This window comes from Naumovozyma castellii, chromosome 5 (assembly GCF_000237345.1).
Source record: "Naumovozyma castellii chromosome 5, complete genome".
Lineage (NCBI taxonomy): Eukaryota > Fungi > Ascomycota > Saccharomycetes > Saccharomycetales > Saccharomycetaceae > Naumovozyma > Naumovozyma castellii.
Genome location: NC_016495.1, coordinates 643,703 through 661,457, shown reverse-complemented (window position 1 = coordinate 661,457; position 17,755 = coordinate 643,703). Strand labels below are relative to the sequence as shown.

General features: G+C 38.9%; 7 protein-coding genes and 1 non-coding gene across 8 annotated transcripts; 4 read left to right on the top strand and 4 right to left on the bottom strand.

Moving 5' to 3' along the window:
* Positions 1 to 216: 216 nt before the first annotated feature.
* Positions 217 to 1,686, bottom strand: VHR2 (Vhr2p; the record flags this gene model as incomplete). The annotated part of the gene is made up of 1 exon (XM_003676711.1): positions 217 to 1,686. The coding sequence occupies one exon, from the start codon at positions 1,684 to 1,686 to the stop codon at positions 217 to 219; it is 1,470 nt and encodes a 489-aa protein (XP_003676759.1).
* An 837-nt stretch (positions 1,687 to 2,523) lies between these two features.
* ICL1 (isocitrate lyase 1) lies at positions 2,524 to 4,179 on the bottom strand (the record flags this gene model as incomplete). Its single annotated transcript, XM_003676710.1, has 1 exon — positions 2,524 to 4,179. One exon carries the CDS (start codon positions 4,177 to 4,179, stop codon positions 2,524 to 2,526), a length of 1,656 nt encoding a protein of 551 aa, XP_003676758.1.
* A 404-nt stretch (positions 4,180 to 4,583) lies between these two features.
* NCAS0Etrna17S lies at positions 4,584 to 4,665 on the bottom strand. Its single transcript has one exon. It is a non-coding gene; the product is annotated as a tRNA-Ser (tRNA).
* Positions 4,666 to 6,220: 1,555 nt separating this feature from the next.
* RGI1 (Rgi1p) lies at positions 6,221 to 6,697 on the top strand (the record flags this gene model as incomplete). Its single annotated transcript, XM_003676709.1, has 1 exon — positions 6,221 to 6,697. One exon carries the CDS (start codon positions 6,221 to 6,223, stop codon positions 6,695 to 6,697), a length of 477 nt encoding a protein of 158 aa, XP_003676757.1.
* Positions 6,698 to 8,040: 1,343 nt separating this feature from the next.
* MOT2 (CCR4-NOT core ubiquitin-protein ligase subunit MOT2) lies at positions 8,041 to 9,879 on the top strand (the record flags this gene model as incomplete). Its single annotated transcript, XM_003676708.1, has 1 exon — positions 8,041 to 9,879. One exon carries the CDS (start codon positions 8,041 to 8,043, stop codon positions 9,877 to 9,879), a length of 1,839 nt encoding a protein of 612 aa, XP_003676756.1.
* Positions 9,880 to 10,155: 276 nt separating this feature from the next.
* SNP1 (U1 snRNP complex subunit SNP1) lies at positions 10,156 to 11,121 on the top strand (the record flags this gene model as incomplete). The annotated part of the gene is made up of 1 exon (XM_003676707.1): positions 10,156 to 11,121. One exon carries the CDS (start codon positions 10,156 to 10,158, stop codon positions 11,119 to 11,121), a length of 966 nt encoding a protein of 321 aa, XP_003676755.1.
* A 982-nt stretch (positions 11,122 to 12,103) lies between these two features.
* On the top strand, positions 12,104 to 14,710 carry ARG56 (bifunctional acetylglutamate kinase/N-acetyl-gamma-glutamyl-phosphate reductase; the record flags this gene model as incomplete). The annotated part of the gene is made up of 1 exon (XM_003676706.1): positions 12,104 to 14,710. One exon carries the CDS (start codon positions 12,104 to 12,106, stop codon positions 14,708 to 14,710), a length of 2,607 nt encoding a protein of 868 aa, XP_003676754.1.
* Positions 14,711 to 15,067: 357 nt separating this feature from the next.
* Positions 15,068 to 16,639, bottom strand: NCAS0E03260 (uncharacterized protein; the record flags this gene model as incomplete). The annotated part of the gene is made up of 1 exon (XM_003676705.1): positions 15,068 to 16,639. One exon carries the CDS (start codon positions 16,637 to 16,639, stop codon positions 15,068 to 15,070), a length of 1,572 nt encoding a protein of 523 aa, XP_003676753.1.
* Positions 16,640 to 17,755: the final 1,116 nt, after the last annotated feature.

The following is a 17,755-nucleotide window of genomic DNA, read 5'->3' as shown; positions in this document are numbered from 1 at the left end:
TTGCATTGTAGGATCTATTGCTGAGAGCGAAGAATTCAATCAAAGTTTCTCAAGAGTATGTTATGAATTTTTGTTAAGATATTATGAAGTGAAGTAGAATGCTTAAAGAAGAATGAATGTATGTATGTGTGTATGTGTGTATATAACAACAGAATTACCAATCTTGTAGGTAATAAATGGGTCTTGGGATGCTGGGGAGGGTGAGAGTGGTGTGTTTCAATTTGAACCACCAATTATAGGCTTTGGTAAAGTTCCTTTTTCAATAGCCATCTTCACTGTCATGTATGGAGATTTAACATTTTCGTTACCATTTCCAATTACACCACTGATGGAAGATCTCTTGGAAATGCGGTTCATAATGTCATCCAAAGTGGAATTTTGTTTAATTGCATTTGAGTCGTTATTTTCTTCCTTGACAGCTTTCATTGAAACTGCGCTTAATATGGATAATCCATGAGCGGCAGTATGATTAGCGGTATTTCTCACGGGGGAAGAAGTGTTAATTTTGGATAATACATGGTGAACGACTTCGTTCAATGGGTATAGGATAGAATCGAATCCGAAATCTCTAACGATGGAACCAATAACCATGAAAAGTAGCTTGATTTGAACTTCATTCATGGGTAATCCTTCCAAGTTAGTTCTGGAAGCCTTATTGAATAGAGTGGAAGATAAAATGGCAAGGAATTCTGGGGATGAGGATGTGGTGGTTAATTGATTTAAAGACGCCGTTTCCAGATTGGTGAAATATCTCTCAATGACAAAGGAGATGGAAGCCTTAATTGACATTTCCCCCAAATTTTCCAAGTTTGCTGAATGAGGTTCCTGGGATTTGAGTATTGATAAACAAGTTCTGGATTGTTGAATTTGAGTTAATATTTTTTCAATTAAAAAAACAGGTAAATCTGAAGTTGTAGCAGCCGTTTCATTACCTTGTATAAGAGATGTGGGGTTCAATAAGCTAGTAAGAATTGATCTAATGATATCTTCGTTCGTTTGAATGATAGGTTTGGATGGTGGTGGGGTAGGTAAGACATTTGCGAGGGCAACGTTAACTGGAGGCAATATCACATTATTGGATCCAGTATTGTTATTGTTGACCAACGGTGGTATTGGTTGTTCCTTTAAAGGCAATGGTGAGGTAACCGTTTTGTTCATTGATTTATTAGATACGAGAGTAATAGTAGTGTATGCCACATTCTCATCCACTGAACGAATGGAAGGAGGAGATGGTAAAATAACATTACTCGAAATTTCCTCTTCTGAACTGGAAACATTTGATCCAGAATTAACAGCTGTTAAACATGAAGAAGAAGATGGGGAACTCGTGGGAGAAGAATCATTAGACATCACTGAAGAAAATTTCTTCTTGGAACGTTTCCTATTTCTTCTTACGGATTGTACAGCAGCGGTAACCAATTTTTCAAACTCGTTAGTGTATGAATTGGAATAACCGAATTCATCTCTCAATAAAGTGGCTATTTGTTTAATATTATCATCTTGTTCACTGGCCTTACGTTGACTCAACCCAAATTTATCGATGAGTTCCAATCTTCTACTGGAAAAATGTTTCCATTTTTTCTCGTCGATGAAATTTAGTCTTTCCCGTATCTTGTGTGTGGTGCCTTGTCCCGCGGGTTTCCTGATCCTATATCTCTTGGTAGCTGTCATGTTTGATTTATCCATAGTGAAACGCAAGGTATATCTAACGTGTATTTAAATGAATCAAGATAAGGAAAGGGAATGGAAGAGGGAAAGGTGTTTACGAAAAGGCTATCTTTTATATGAGAGTCATAAAAATTCCCACCACGTTGTTGATGAGTTCGACCGCGGTAGGTAGTCGTGGTCCCATTTGGGTGACTTTGACTAAAGAGAGCCTTAGAAATTTGACACAATATAGAAGATTTTTTCAGTTTCTTTGCCTTGAGTGTTAAGCCCACAAGGTTCCTGCGTGGGATCCACTGCCATAATTTTAGCAGTCTTGGTGAAGATTCACTTTGAAAAGATGCCTTAGCGAGCGAGAAAAAACCTTGGCACTGAGTGAGTCCTACGTTGACTCTCAAACGGCGTTCACCTCTTATGGCATTTTGGTGTCAAACCTCCATTGCCATCCCAGAAGACACCGTGCAAGCGTATTGTTAGTGGGGCACATTGACCGAGAAGGACGGCACCAAACGGCGAAAAAGAAACGTCCCTTTTGGTGCCCTAATTGTCTCTCCGCGAAAATACTCTGGATCGCTGCTCACGGCCGTTTACGAGAGAAGTCATTTGGGCCCCATGTCCGGAAAATCGGCTGATTGACTCAAGGGCAAAATTTCGGTGAGACTCATTCCGATCCGCGGGATGGGACGGAACGGAAGGGAGCGGAACCAGCCGAGAGGGTTTTCCAAGTGTGTCATTTCCAATATGCTAGTATTGTGAAGTTTTAAAAATACGTAATGGTAGAATAGAATATATAAGATATTTTTGGGCAGGCTCGTATGCATGTATGTATATGTACACTTTTCTTTTGGTTGCTCTTGCTTATAACTTGCTCTCTTTGAATTGATCTTCAGTGACACCTTTACCCATGGCGGCAGTTGCACTAATACCACCTTGAGCCAATTTTAGAACACCATCAATGTATTCAGCACCAGACCATTTTTGATGTTTCAAGACATCCACACCTTCATCCATTTCTCTCTGTTGAACATTTTGTGCATATGCCATCATACCGTCTTTAGCGAAATCACGAGTAAATTGATGAGATGCCAATGCAGTAGTATGTAGACCGGCCAACGTAATGAATTGCCAAATGTAACCCAAATCACCCAATCTTTGAATAAATGTCTTTTGATCTTGTGGAGACATTACGTTTGTCCAATTAAATGATGGTGATAAATTGTATGCTAACCATTGATTTGGATATTTAGCCTTGACACCTTCAGCAAATTCTTTAGCTTGTTCATAATCAGGATAATTAGATTCCATCCATACTAAATCAGCATAATCAGCAAAGGCACGTGCCCTCATCACAGCACATTGAGTACCACCTCTGTAACGGTATAAACCTTCTCTTACACGTGGAGTTTCCCAATTGAAGTAAATATCATGTCCCAATAATTGTTTAGCAATGGCTCTTGCCTCCTTATTAGATGTTTCAGTCAAAGGACCCACTTTAGCATTAAATTTATTAATAATTTCTTGCTTGGTGGCAGCTGGTAATTCAGATTTTTTCACTTCATCAGCAAAGGCTTCATGGAATAATTTCAATCCAGCTTCTTCAATCCATTTTTGTTCAACAGCGGCTAATTGAGTGGCATTGTAACCCTTACCAATGGCTTCATCAATGACTTCCACGAATGATTCACGTTGATTTGGATTGGTTGCACCTACAATAAAATAATGATCTCTCTTATCAATAGTGGAACTTAAAAGTGTTGCAGCTTCAGAATCAGTTCTTGCGACAATGATCAAATTAGAATTCATAATATCAGCAGACATTCTAATGGTAATTAATCTAGAGATATGTTCTTGCACTGGGATAACACATCTACCGGCCATATGACCACATTTCTTATTAGTTGAAGTTTGATCTTCAATATGGATACCTGCAGCACCACGTTCAATAAACATCTTAGTCAATTTGAAAACAGCAGTTAACCCACCATGACCAGCATCAGCATCAGCAATAATTGGTCTCAAATAATCAATTGGAGCACCTTGTTCCTTTAATTCAGATGGTGAAGTGCATCTACTTCTACATTCTAATTGTTTCTTATCGTGAAATAATTGAGCTTTGAATAAATGTTCCACTTTGTTTGGCACAGTATCCATAGGATAATCAGCTAAATCTGGACCAGGTTCATTGGAAGTGGATGCAGTAGAGGAACACTGCCATCCTGAGACATAAATGGTATCCAAATATCTGCACATTTGAGTAATTTGTACGGGATCTAAGGCACCGAAAGTCTTTGAGACAGTCTTATTCTCATGATGATTTTCCAAGACTTTGAATAATTTATCAGCCATGACAGATGATGGGTAAGTTAAAGCGGGGAAATTACCACGTCTTGCAGCAATTTCTCTGGCAGTGTAAGTTCTCTTGGTGGAGTTCCAACGTGGTTGAGACCACCATTTTTCAATTTCAGTGGTGGTAGCATCTAATTGATGTTGTAGAGCGTTGAATTCAATGGACATATTCAGAGTTTGAGTTTGAGTTAGATTTGTTAGGTCTTGAATTTATGTTAAGGATACGATATGAGAAAAGTGACAAGTTTGTAAGATCTAATGGGAGGAGGTGTACACCTCTATATTTATATCCCTTTGTTAATTGAATGATGTTGTATCTTGTGAACCCATTTTGTGGATAAATGATTCATTCATTGATTCACTGGGAACTAAGCGCCGGATGTAAGGTACTAATTGGTGTCATTGCCGCCCAGAGGGTGATGAGATTGTTCACGGAGGAATGGAAGGCAGAGCGTCTTTCAAATTTTATTATGGCGATAACTGGGGTTACCCGGCATGCGCTGAACCGATCTCGGTGTTCCCTGAAAAGGCGGATCAACGGAGCAGCGGACCAAAAAGGAAGAAAAAAATACCGACACCAGCAGGATTTGAACCAGCGCGGGCAGAGCCCAACAGATTTCAAGTCTGTCGCCTTAACCACTCGGCCATAGTGCCTCGATTTTAGATTTTTTTATTGTTCTGGGTAACGTCCGTTTTTCGCTGAAATTTTTTTCAAGTCGCGATATTATAAACAGCTACCAACAAAGGAATAATTTAGTAGGGTATAATAAAGCGTGTATCTACTTTATGTATTGTATAAAAATGTGTATACAAAAATTTCAGTCCAATTAAGGTTCTTGGGTGTTTCAATAATAAACTCAGCAATAACTTCCGTGGTTTCTCGATCAGAATCTGATTCAGTATCAATACTGTTACTACTAGTAGAAATAGTATTAGTGGTAGGAGTAGTAGAACTAATATCAGACTTTTCATTGGTGGTACTTTGTCGAGGTAGAGAGTTAGTGGTATATATGTACTTATTTGTAGAACGATTATGTCTTTTTACAAATAAGGACTCATTTTCAGATCTATATTCTTTTTTGCAGTTCAGGAAGGGCAGCTAGCTTTGGTTAAACAGTCTTCCAATGAATTGGTAACCGCAAAAGTTGGCTCAGCGAAATTGATCTTTGTATCGTCAATTTTGCATTTTCCTGTTGGAATCTAACTTCTTCTTGATTCTTATCGGAAACAGATTATAAAAGACTCTCATTATCTTTTATCGTCGACGAGGCGCTCAATCTTGCAAGATGTCCACTTCTAGGTTAGGTAATATACCGCGTTAAGGTTATGGTCAGTCAAGTCTGTGCTTATTTTAAGATTATTAAGAGCAGTCTATACTAGCACGAACGGAAAGATGAGTCGCGGTAAACTCCCATACCTTGACTGGGTATACGTACGCACTTATGTAAAGGTAAGGATCAGGTAGTAAACAGTGCTGTTATCTGTTCGTTATTGCAAGTCACGTGGAGACGACACAGCGACTACCGCTGAAGAAAAGAAATACTAGTTTGTTCTCGTGTGCAAATCTTGTTCTTGTTGTGAGTCAAGACTGGATTTCTACGCACGGATTGTAATCTGGGGTCAAAGTGGGCCCAGTGAGCAAGCACTAACGCCGATGCCTGTTATTGTTGGGAGTTCATGTATTCATCCAAGGGGCAGTAACAAAACAAAAGGCGATGGATGGATGGATGGATGGATGCTTCCCCGTGTTGTTGCAGGAGAAAGACAAAACACAAGGAGATGATCGAATGGGATGGAATTAAACGCGGGGGGTTCGGGCTTCGTGTTCCGCGCAGAATATATGTGGTGTCGGGTTCCTCCCTTGTCCTTTTTGCGCTGGGGGCTTCTCGAAGCAATGCGCCCCATCCATCACGTTCCAGCAAGCTCACACAGCAGGATAATACTGTCCTCGAGCCGGGGGCTTCCTCGAACACACACCCCCTTGAAACAAACACTGCTTTTATGACCGTTTCGAGTATCAACATGGCAGCTTGGAACCTCTAAGGGGTAGCTGGCTTACCAAATCGTATAAAAGCGCCAGATCGGATCTCATTACAATACCCACCTTTCTTTTCTCTTGTTTCGTCTCTCTCTTGCTTTACGTAATAACACATCAGGAATTTCATTTCTAGCAAACTACAACAACAACAACAACAAAACACTATTTACAATGACCAAGAAGGATAAGGGACCAAAAGTTACCACCGTCACCACCAAGTCCGGTGAACAATTGAAGGTCTTCGAGGAATTGGACGATTTCGAAAGATATTTGAGAGAGGAAGTGGAAGACAGTAAGAACGTCGACAACATGCATTTACAATTGAATTACTACCCACCATTTGTGTTGCACCACATCCATGATGATCCTGATAACATTAAGGACACCGATAATTCGCATAACAAGAAGTTCGTGCGTCATTTGCATCAACATGTCGAAAAGCATTTGTTGAAGGACATTAAGGAAGCCTTACAGGATCCTGATTTGAAATTCAAGGATAAATCAAAGGATGAATCTTTTGAAGGTATCGTATGGCATTACGCTCAGGATACTCAAGTGAAAAACAAGAAATTCAAGGTCCAAGTCAACGTTTCTTGTAATCATACTGATGCAATGGTCGCTGTCGATTATCAAACAATGCCATTGTAATCAAACAAAACTAACAAATTTAATTAATTGTGGGATCAAATTTTGTTCTTCTAATACAATTTAAGATAAATTAAAGATATATACATTGATCTCCATTCTATTTCTTTTATAGTGCAAAATTAGTTTAATTTAATTTAATGACTTTACGAACTGAAGATATCCAAGTGTTTTTGTATAATTCAAGGTAAACTCACATTTGTGTTTGCAATTGAATTTCCATTGTCTTATTCGGACGTTTGAGGCGACCATATATCCCCAGGGATACTACATATGTCATGAGATTATTCTATAGGGGTACCTGGACATTATATTTCCCTTTAAGGAAGTTACGTCAAATTTAAATCTTTTATTTATTTTGAATTTTGATTTCTTAGTCTTTAATTTTATTCTTAATTTCAACAAATGGTTAGAATAGTTTGAAAAATAATAAATAATAAAACAAAAACCCTTATTTTACCACAAAAGGTCACTTAAAAGTATTTATCATTATTGATATGGGTTTTTGAGCAGAGATATCCAATGGAAATGGCACTTTTGTCTTCCTATTATACATGAGCGGGTGACCCCGGTCAGTACACTTCACTTAACCTAAAAAGGTTATGTAGAATTTTTTAAACTTCGGAAGGAAGCTCTCCAAACCTTTAATAAACTTGTACTATTATTAAAGATATAATACAAATTTTAACACTCGTGTAGAACGATGAAGTACATGACATTGTACTTAGATTGGAATGAAATGCAATGAATCTGCATAACAAAATTAGAAGAGTTATTTTTTCTATATATGTTACTCTCAACTACACCTGGCTATCCCCTTTTCACCTTATTCTCTATCAACTTATCATCATGACCACACAATAACAATATTCATCTAAATGGAACAAACACTGTCCCCTTATCTTCCGGTAAGATTAATTTTGAGCAACTATTCCACATTTGAATAATATCACCTTATAATGTATTTCCACTAAATATTTTAAATATTATTGTTAGTAATTTTACTTTAGAAAATAGTTAATTCAAAATGGACAACGCCATCAAATAATGTCCTGACTCATAAGCTTGCCATTATTCTTTAGTACTAAGAGAATTGGAACCTGTCATATGCAACATGATTCATCACCGACAGGGTAACGATTTTTTCTTCTTATTTTTTCTTCCTCCCGACAACGAAATACTTGAAAATACGTATTTACGTTCTACCATTGAACAAGTGAAAACTACAGAAATCCCACCCTATATTTATTCCACTATCATCTCATCTTAAAAGAAGATAACTCCATTAATATACTACTCACTGAAAGGAACTACATAACACTCACACCAAAACATAATAAGAAAAAATGACTTTGAATCCTCACGTCCATGAAAATCTACAATCCATCCAAGCGGCATTAAGTAATTACGATACTTCATTCTTATCAGACGATGAAGAAGAATTCTGCCCCCTGTGTATTGAACCCATGGATATCACAGATAAGAATTTCTTCCCCTGTCCCTGTGGCTATCAAATTTGTCAATTTTGTTATAATAATATTAGACAAAATCCTGAACTAAATGGGAGATGTCCCGCATGTCGTCGTAAATATGATGATGAAAACGTGCGATATGTTAGTTTGTCTCCTGAAGAGCTGAAGTTGGAGAGAGCTAATTTAGCAAGAAAGGAAAGAGAAAGGAAACAACGAGAAAAGGAACGTAAGGAGAATGAACATACCAATAGGAAACATCTATCTGGAATGAGAGTCATTCAGAAAAACTTAGTATACGTGGTAGGGATCAATCCACCTGTGCCATATGAGGAAGTGGCTAATGTATTGAGATCTGATAAATATTTTGGACAATATGGTAAGATTAATAAAATTGTCGTTAATAAGAAATCTCCGCATACTGTAGCATCATCTGATCATTATCACCATCATTCTTCACCAGGGTATGGTGTTTACATTACATTCGCCACAAAGGATGATGCAGCCAAATGTATTGCTCAAGTGGATGGAACTTACATGGACGGACGTCTTATTAAGGCTGCTTATGGTACAACCAAATATTGTTCATCATATTTGAGAGGTGTTCCCTGTCAAAATCCAAATTGTATGTTCTTGCATGAACCTGGTGAAGAAGCTGATTCATTTAATAAAAGAGAATTGCATAATAAACAACAAGCACAATTGGCTCAACAACAACAGCAAGATGGAAACATATATAATAAGAATTCTATGACTCCTGGTAACCAACCTTCATCCTTAATGCGTTCCAATAGTAATGCCAGTGCACATTTTTCATCTTCAGTTATCTCACCAGCACCTATTAAAACACAACTTCATCAAGAGTTCGCAAATCATACTTCGTCATCTACTCCGGTATTAACACCAGCATCAATTCCTGCAGGATCCAATGCATGGGGTGTTACTCAAACTCCCGTTACTAGTATTAACCTATCGAAGAATAACAGCACTATACAACTACCAACATTGAATGATACATTACCACACCATAATGATATAAATCCACTATTGTCCACCGTGATTACAAATAACGCCAATAATAACAATGCCACAACCACAAATAACTCCTCAAATAATAAGAAGAAGAACGCTCCAGTGGAAAAGAATGATTACGTGGATCCTTATGATGCACTAAACAATGCTGTTTCATTCCTGGACGAAAGAATTGCATCTCTATCTAGTTATGAAAATAAAACTTTCAAATTGAAGAAAAATAATATAATAACGGAAGAAGAATATCATAGATACCCATCCTTATTTTCATGGGAAAATATTGAAACATCAAATGAGAGTGATGGCAAACTAAAAAATAAATTAATAGAAATTTTGGCAATTAAACCAATAGATCACTCAGCTTCTGTTATCCAATTTTTACAAAATGGAAATCCTAATTCCACTAATACTTCGCCATCAACTATAACTGCAAACATGGATGATGCATTCGATGCAGCTTCTTCAAACACAGCTTTACAATCACAATTACAATCTGTTCAGCAACAACAACAACTTAATGTCAATGCTCCTCCTCCTCCTCCACCAGGTATGTTTGGTGGCCCTCAACAACCAACACAACAGCAAGAGGGTCATCTTCAAATGAATGATTCATCAGCATCCACCAATTCAACAGATTTGTTAAACCAATTAATTAGCGGTAGAAGAGTTGTTGCCAGCAACTAAGTTTAATGCAACCAACGGACAAACTAGAATATTAGCTACATATAGAACCACTTTATAAATTTGTTATATAGATTCAACTACTAATTTATTTAAATTCAAAATCCTTTATTTAATTGCGAACTTGGTCTAAAATTTGAAATCTGAAAAAACTGTGCCGGATGAAAAACACCCCATCTTTTTGATTTATTCCAATAGAAACACTCACTCAAAGGTAATGGAAGTAGCAAAATAGATCTAACATACAAAATCCACGCAACCTTTCCAAGATAATATACAATGGCACCTCCCATATCAAAACTACCGTCTGACATTTCTCACTTATTCAAACCAGGACCACCGTTACGATATTTCAAATCGACAGATTACCCACCATCAAAGAGACAAACCAATCCTAACATTACAGGTGTCTCTCAATTCCTTAGCAATAACTTACAATCATATTTAAATGACTTTCCATCAGATAGCCAAACGAAGGTGGACGAAGACAAGCAATTTGAAGAGGTTGAAAAAGAACGAATTTCCAAAATGAATGAGTCTATAAGGAATTGGGATCCTCATAATGATCCAAATATTAAAGATACAGATCCATATAGAACTATTTTTATAGGAAGACTTCCTTATGATACAACTGAATTAGAATTACAGAAATTATTTGTTAAATTTGGAGAGATTGAAAAAATTAGAATTGTAAGAGATAAATTAACTAATAAATCTAAGGGGTATGCTTTCATCGTATTTTTAGATCCAATGAGTAGTAAAATGGCATTTAAAGAAATTGGAGTCCATCGTGGTATTGATATTAAAGGTAGAACGTGTATTGTCGATATTGAAAGAAGCAGAACTATGAAATATTTCAAACCAAGACGACTAGGTGGAGGATTAGGTGGGAGGGGATACAGCAATAGAGATAACAGACGTACTTTCAAGGATCATGGAGATAGACCAAGTTATGGGTTTAGAAGGGGACATCCTTTGGATTCAAATGCTACTCGTGACCATGGTTATAGTCATACTAGCTCTCATAGGCATGTAGATTTCCCACGCCATGTTGGTGGTTACCAGTCTGGAAGTAGATACAACGATAGGGCAGTAGATGTTTCGCAAGCTCCTTCAACTGCACGGTTGACCGGCACTAGTGATTCTCCAACAGCAGGAACGACAGTAACCACGAGCTACCGTTCAAGAACCTCAAGAATTAGGGATACTTCTTCTAGTAAGAAAGCTGAAATGCCTGATTATTGAAAGGTGCTAAGACCTAGATTGTCTTATAAACTTAATGGAACAATTGAACACATGTCGTTCATCTCTGAATTTTAATTATCAATGAAAACATGATGATTTCGGTGAAATGCTTTCCTACTTTGTGAGTTAGATTCTTAGGGAATACTGAGAATTTGAAGGTGAGAACACACACTACGGACATTTTGTTTTTGCTTTTACTATATGAGTAATGTACATCTCAGTGTGTCTGAAGTCGCATTGTTCAGCTGTTAAAGGTTCCCATAAAATGAATAAGTGTAAGCCCGGAGGAAATTAAGTGCTCTAGGCTCTTGAAAAATACATTCGAATGATATTGCACTCGGCTGCAAACTTTATCAATGGAGCTACGCCCGTTTATTCCACAGTAATACAGCATATATTTTACAGACAATAGTACATAAGTCTTTTTCCAGACGATAGCTCACTTTTCATTGCCAAACATTGTGTAAACTCCAGTACAAAGAGAGGTTATTCATCCATCGTTTCTTTTTTCATACACTAATTTAAACAATTTTCCTACATAGATTGCCCTCATACATAGAACAATGGAACACAATATTTTTCCTGCATATAATAAAACGACTTTGGCTATCTCCTGGTCTTTGCTCTGTATTCTCTCCCATTCTTGTCCTCGATTGTTACCCGGGACACCAATTTCCCATTTCACCGTCGCTATTTTTTTCACTTAACGGTTTCTTGGGCGTCATTCATTCACTCACACTGTTTCCACGCTCTCTTCGGTACTCCTGCGCGTTTTCTTGGAGAAAACTTTTCCAAATGACTCAACTCGATGGTGAAAAACTTGCAAACCATGCAAGAATTGACTATAAATTGGACAAATTTCATCGCTAGCCACTTCCTTTAGGAATGTTAATTGTTCTTCCCTTCCAGCTCTTCTCGAAACAATTTCAATCCACACTCCGACATCATCGACTGAGATAACAGATACATCCCTAAATCAACTATGCCCTCTCCCGCATTATTGGTGTCGTCGACTAAAAGATTCAACCCATCAAGGTTGCAAAAGCTAACATCCGTGCTAGCTAAGGTGTCTCTATCTACCACCGCTTCAGTGGCAGCACCTTCCTTCGTATCCTCAACTTCTTCAACCATCAACTCTACAAGAAGAAAAGTTGCATACTCGAAGAGATGTTTATCTTCAAACGGTGTCGGTTCATCCGGAACCAGATCTACCGTGATCCAACTATTAAATAATATTAGCACCAAGAGAGAAGTGGAACAATATCTAAAATATTTTTCATCCGTCTCACAACAACAATTCGCCGTCATTAAGGTCGGGGGCGCTATCATTAGTGATAATCTACCTGAACTGGCTTCTTGTTTAGCATTTCTTTATCATGTCGGCCTATACCCAATCGTTCTTCATGGGACTGGTCCACAAGTTAATGGGAGATTGGAAGCACAAGGCATTGAACCAGATTATATCGATGGGATTAGAATTACTGATGAGCATACAATGGCTGTCGTCAGAAAATGTTTCTTGGAACAAAACTTGAAATTGGTTACAGCTTTGGAAAAATTGGGTGTACGTGCTAGACCAATTACTTCAGGTGTGTTCACAGCAGATTACTTGGATAAAAGTAAATATAAATTGGTTGGTGAAATTACTGGTGTCACCAAGGACCCAATTGAAGCTTCTATTAATGCTGGTGCTTTACCTATTTTGACCTCTCTTGCTGAAACTCCATCTGGTCAAATGTTAAACGTTAATGCTGATGTTGCTGCTGGTGAATTGGCAAGAGTTTTCGAACCTTTGAAAATTGTTTATTTGAATGAAAAGGGTGGTATCATTAATGGTGAAACCAATGAAAAGGTTTCTATGATTAATTTAGATGAAGAATATGATGAATTAATGAAACAAAGTTGGGTTAAGTATGGTACTAAATTGAAGATTAAGGAAATCAAAGAACTATTAGATTACTTACCACGTTCTTCTTCTGTTGCTATCATTAATGTCCAAGACTTACAAAAGGAATTATTCACCGATTCTGGTGCAGGTACTATGATTAGAAGAGGTTATAAGCTTCTAAAGAGATCCTCTCTAGGTGAATTTGTCTCTGCTGATTCATTGAGAAAAGTTCTTGAAAGAGATTCTGATATCGCTTCAGGTAAGAAGACTGTCGCATCTTATTTAACTGATTTGGAACATTCCAATTTCGTTTCTTACTCTGATGAACCATTAGAGGCTCTAGCAATCATAAAGAAGAATGACGTTAAGGTGCCTATCCTCGACAAATTCTTATGTTCCAACTCAGCTTGGTTAAACAATGTTACTGATAATGTATTCAGTGCAATTCGTCGTGATTTCCCAGCTTTACAATGGATTGTTAAGGAAGACGATCCAAATATCGCATGGCATTTTGACAAGTCTCAAGGTTCCTATTTGAAGAACGGTAAGGTTCTATTTTGGTACGGTATTGATGACTTGAACACCGTTTCTGAATTAGTTGGTGACTTCGTCAAGTCTGCAACTGTGGGATCCGGTTCCTCTTCATCTAGCGGTGTCTTTGCATCTGCTAAATCATCTAGAGCTTACTCCACTAGATCAACCCCAAGACCAGAAGGAACTAACAAATCAGTTGGTCGTGTGGCATTGATCGGTGCAAGAGGTTACACTGGGAAGAATTTGATCGCTTTAATTAACAACCATCCATATTTAGAGGTTGCTCACGTTTCCTCTCGTGAATTGGCCGGTCAAAAACTTCAATACTATACTAAATCTGAAGTTACCTATGAGAACTTACAACCTGAAGACATTAAGAAATTAGAAGCCGCAGGTGAAGTGGATTTCTGGGTCATGGCTTTACCAAATAAGGTCTGTGAACCTCTTGTTGAGGCTATTGAAAGTGTCGGTGGTAAGTCAAAAATCATTGACTTATCTGCTGATCATAGATTTGTTCCTGAAACTGAATGGGTTTATGGTTTGCCTGAATTAAATAACAGAGAAAGACTAGCTGATGCTAAGAAGATTGCTAACCCTGGTTGTTATGCCACCGGTTCTCAATTAACCATTGCTCCATTGAGAGAATACATTAACGGATTACCAACTGTATTTGGTGTTTCTGGTTACTCTGGTGCCGGGACAAAACCATCTAACAAAAATGACCCTAAGTTCTTGAACAACAACTTGATTCCATACGCATTAACAAACCATATTCATGAACGTGAAATTTCAACAAGAATGGGCCATGAGGTTGCTTTCATGCCTCATGTTGGTCAATGGTTTCAAGGTATTTCCTTGACTATCTCCATTCCTATCAAGAAGGGTTCTTTGACTGCTACTGATGCATTCAATCTATACAAGAAATTCTACGCAGGTGAAAAACTTGTTCATGTTATTGAAGACGTACCACTAGTAAAGGACATTGAAGGTACTCATGGAGTTGTCATTGGTGGATTCAAAGTAAATGATTTGAAGGATCGTATTGTCGTTTGTGCCACTATCGATAACTTATTGAAGGGTGCAGCTACTCAATGTTTGCAGAATATCAACTTGGCCATGGGTTATGGAGAATACGCTGGTATCCCAGAGAATAAGATTATTCAGTAATTAATGAACATTTTTAATTAACATCATCTCTGTATTTATAGAGTTTATATATAAGATAAAAATAATAGTTTTAAGCACTCATCGAGAATTGATCTATTATGTAAGGTTGTACTAGAGTTCACGGATGAGAGCACTGTAGTATTTTCACCAAGATTATCATCTGGCGCCGCCCACGACACGAATGTCATATCCTCAGTAAAAAAGGCCAAAAAGTCAGGCAGAGACAGGGTCCATACTATCTTAAAGTATACCATAGGTATGTGTTAAAGAATATAAATTCGGGAAAGATTAAAAAATTATACAAGAGACGAAGGTATTAAGGGGGCTTTGAAGCACAAAGGACGGGTTTACTTCCACTCAACGACCAAAATACTTTAGTTCCAAAGGCCTTACAAGAACATAGGCAATAAAGCCCCAAGCGGCACCCATCTCAAACCCAACATCACCACCGTCCTTACCAATACGACGACCAATCTCACCAACCCAGTACGACTGGCACATACCAAGAGCCACCCCAAAGGCAGCGACAAAAAAGCCAACACCACCAGCAATGCCAATGGGTAACTTGGAAAAAGTCTTCCAGTCCTTGACATCGTAGGCCTTGAAGCTGCACTTTCTGAAGATCAGATGCTCAGCCATACCTAGGGAAATATAGATGGCACCGTAGTACGCCAGTGTGTCCATGAACTTCTCCATGAAGCTGTCGAAGTAGTAGCAGGCACAACAGCCTACAACAAATACAGCGGCATTCCCAAAGAGGGTGCAGAAGGCTCTTGGCACTCTTGCTAGGGGCTCCCAAATGGCTTGGAATGAGAACCCCAGGGTATACATGTTTGGAGTGTTGTTTGCAATGGTCGAGAGGGCCAAGAGAACGCAACAGAACTCCCCAAAACCATGAACAGAGTTGGGGACAAGTACCTCGTATGTCAACCCACCGATCCCATTTGACGAGTAATATTTTGCCCAAGTGGCATTGTTCACCCCACCCATACCAACGGCTGCTCCAAGAATCATGGTGAAGCACAGGGGAACAGTCAAAGCGACACACAACCCAAAGAATAATTTTACCTTGTTGGTGTTCCTTGGCATGTAAACTGTATAATCTGCGGAATAAGTGGCCCATGCACCAGCATAGCCGTAGGCGACACAACCAAGAGAAAGCACGTTACCGGCGGTTGTTGGTCCAGAGGTCCACTTGCCGCCAGAAAATTGACCTGATTTGTGTAGTCTGGCAATAATAACAAGGAAAACTGCCAAGTTTGGGACCCATGACCACCTCTCAAAGGCAGTGATGACCTTTATCCCGAAAAATGTCACCAGAATGGTACCCAGCACAACGACCATGATTCCCGCCCAGAATGGACACCGGTGACCGTGCAGGTTCACCATGTTCAACAACTGGGCAGAGCAAATACTATTTAGCACACACCAACCAACACACGCAATACAATTAATGAACGAGAAGAACCTGCCAACGATATTGCCCACCAAGTATCTGGATAGGACCATCTGACGCAGACCCAGTCCCGGGCCAAAGAGCGAAAAATACGCGACGGGCACAACCCCAATGATATTGAAAAAGACGATGGTCAAAGAAGTGATACCGAAATTCAAGCCAAAGACCATTGGGCCCAGGGCACCAACTGCGTAGGCAGAAATGACGAAATTAGCTGAGAACCATAGCATGCAAGGGTTCCATATATTTGCGTCAGTTTTTTCGTCGTCCCTCACGGGCTCAATGCCTCGTGTCTCAGCGTTCAGACGAGTAGCGATTTTTTGGAGAAAAGCGATATTGGAGGCCTCGGAGGATACCGTCTTTGAGAAGTCATCCTCGCTAGTAGTGTCATTTGAGATGGCTTCGTTGGCAACAAACGCCGGATCTTGCTTTTCAAGGTCAGTAGTTTTAAACGAGGAGAAGAGCTTGTCCATTACTTAGGTGTGTACGAGAGACGGCTTTCCTTGTTTGGTTACAGATTCTGCCAGTCTGTACAAAAGGAATAGAATACCTGAATTAATTTAAATCTGGGAAAAAATCCATGCTATTTTATATTTTTTTTATTTCAGTCATGAGCATTTTCCGGTTCTTGCAAGCGACAAGTTTTATTTTAATATTATCTAATCTCGGACACTCGATTCTTGTGCGATGTTTTATGAGGGATCTTAGTTTCTCCAGGCCTTTCACAGACAAATGTCACGGCCGATTAGGAGGAATTCCTTACACCACAGCGAGTTGGAACCTCGAAGATCAGGGAGATACACTCAAAAAACCCAACTATTAGAACTATTCGTAGCACTTACCACATTGAATTGCGGTGTGCTCGGATATTGCAAGGGAATCAAAACATTAATTACATCATGCGACGCTAAAGCGCACTATACCCGTAGATAATTGGCTGTTTCCTGTTAGTCGCGGTGACTAACACTTGCTATCTACGACACTAACAACAAATGTAAGTCTTTTACACACAACTACTCGGTAATACTTTCATATGGCCGGATGATGTCAAGAGCAGAACAGCGACTTATTCCGCCAGGTAATTGGGAATTAATATAGTGTTGCCGCATCCTCTTTCGATGTTACGGCAGTCTGTAATTTATTCACAGACACACACAGTTACATATACGTACGTGTCAATATTATATATTCATATCCCTTTAATTACTTTTCTACCATTTTAGCAGCAGCTGAGGGGCCTCCTTCACAACCGAGCCGTGAGTCTCACATTGTTTCTTGATCTGGCCTACGATGCTGTGTTGATTGGCTACTCTTGTTCCCCCACTCCTCTGTTGTTCAGCGAGCCGTAATTTTCCACTTGACTCGGTTTTCTAAAGGAGAGGATTTCCAGTTGTTGTTGGGAAAACTTTTGCAGTGTGACATCGGTAAAATCCGCGTGTGTCGCAGTCGCGCGTCACAGTCAGGAATATTCGGAGAACCACTGGACCGGGATGACAGCTCCCTCAAGTCAGTGTGAAACAGCATTTCAGATAACAAGTCAAAATACATCGTTCTGAAACTGGGACTTCTTACTTTATAAGGAACTATTG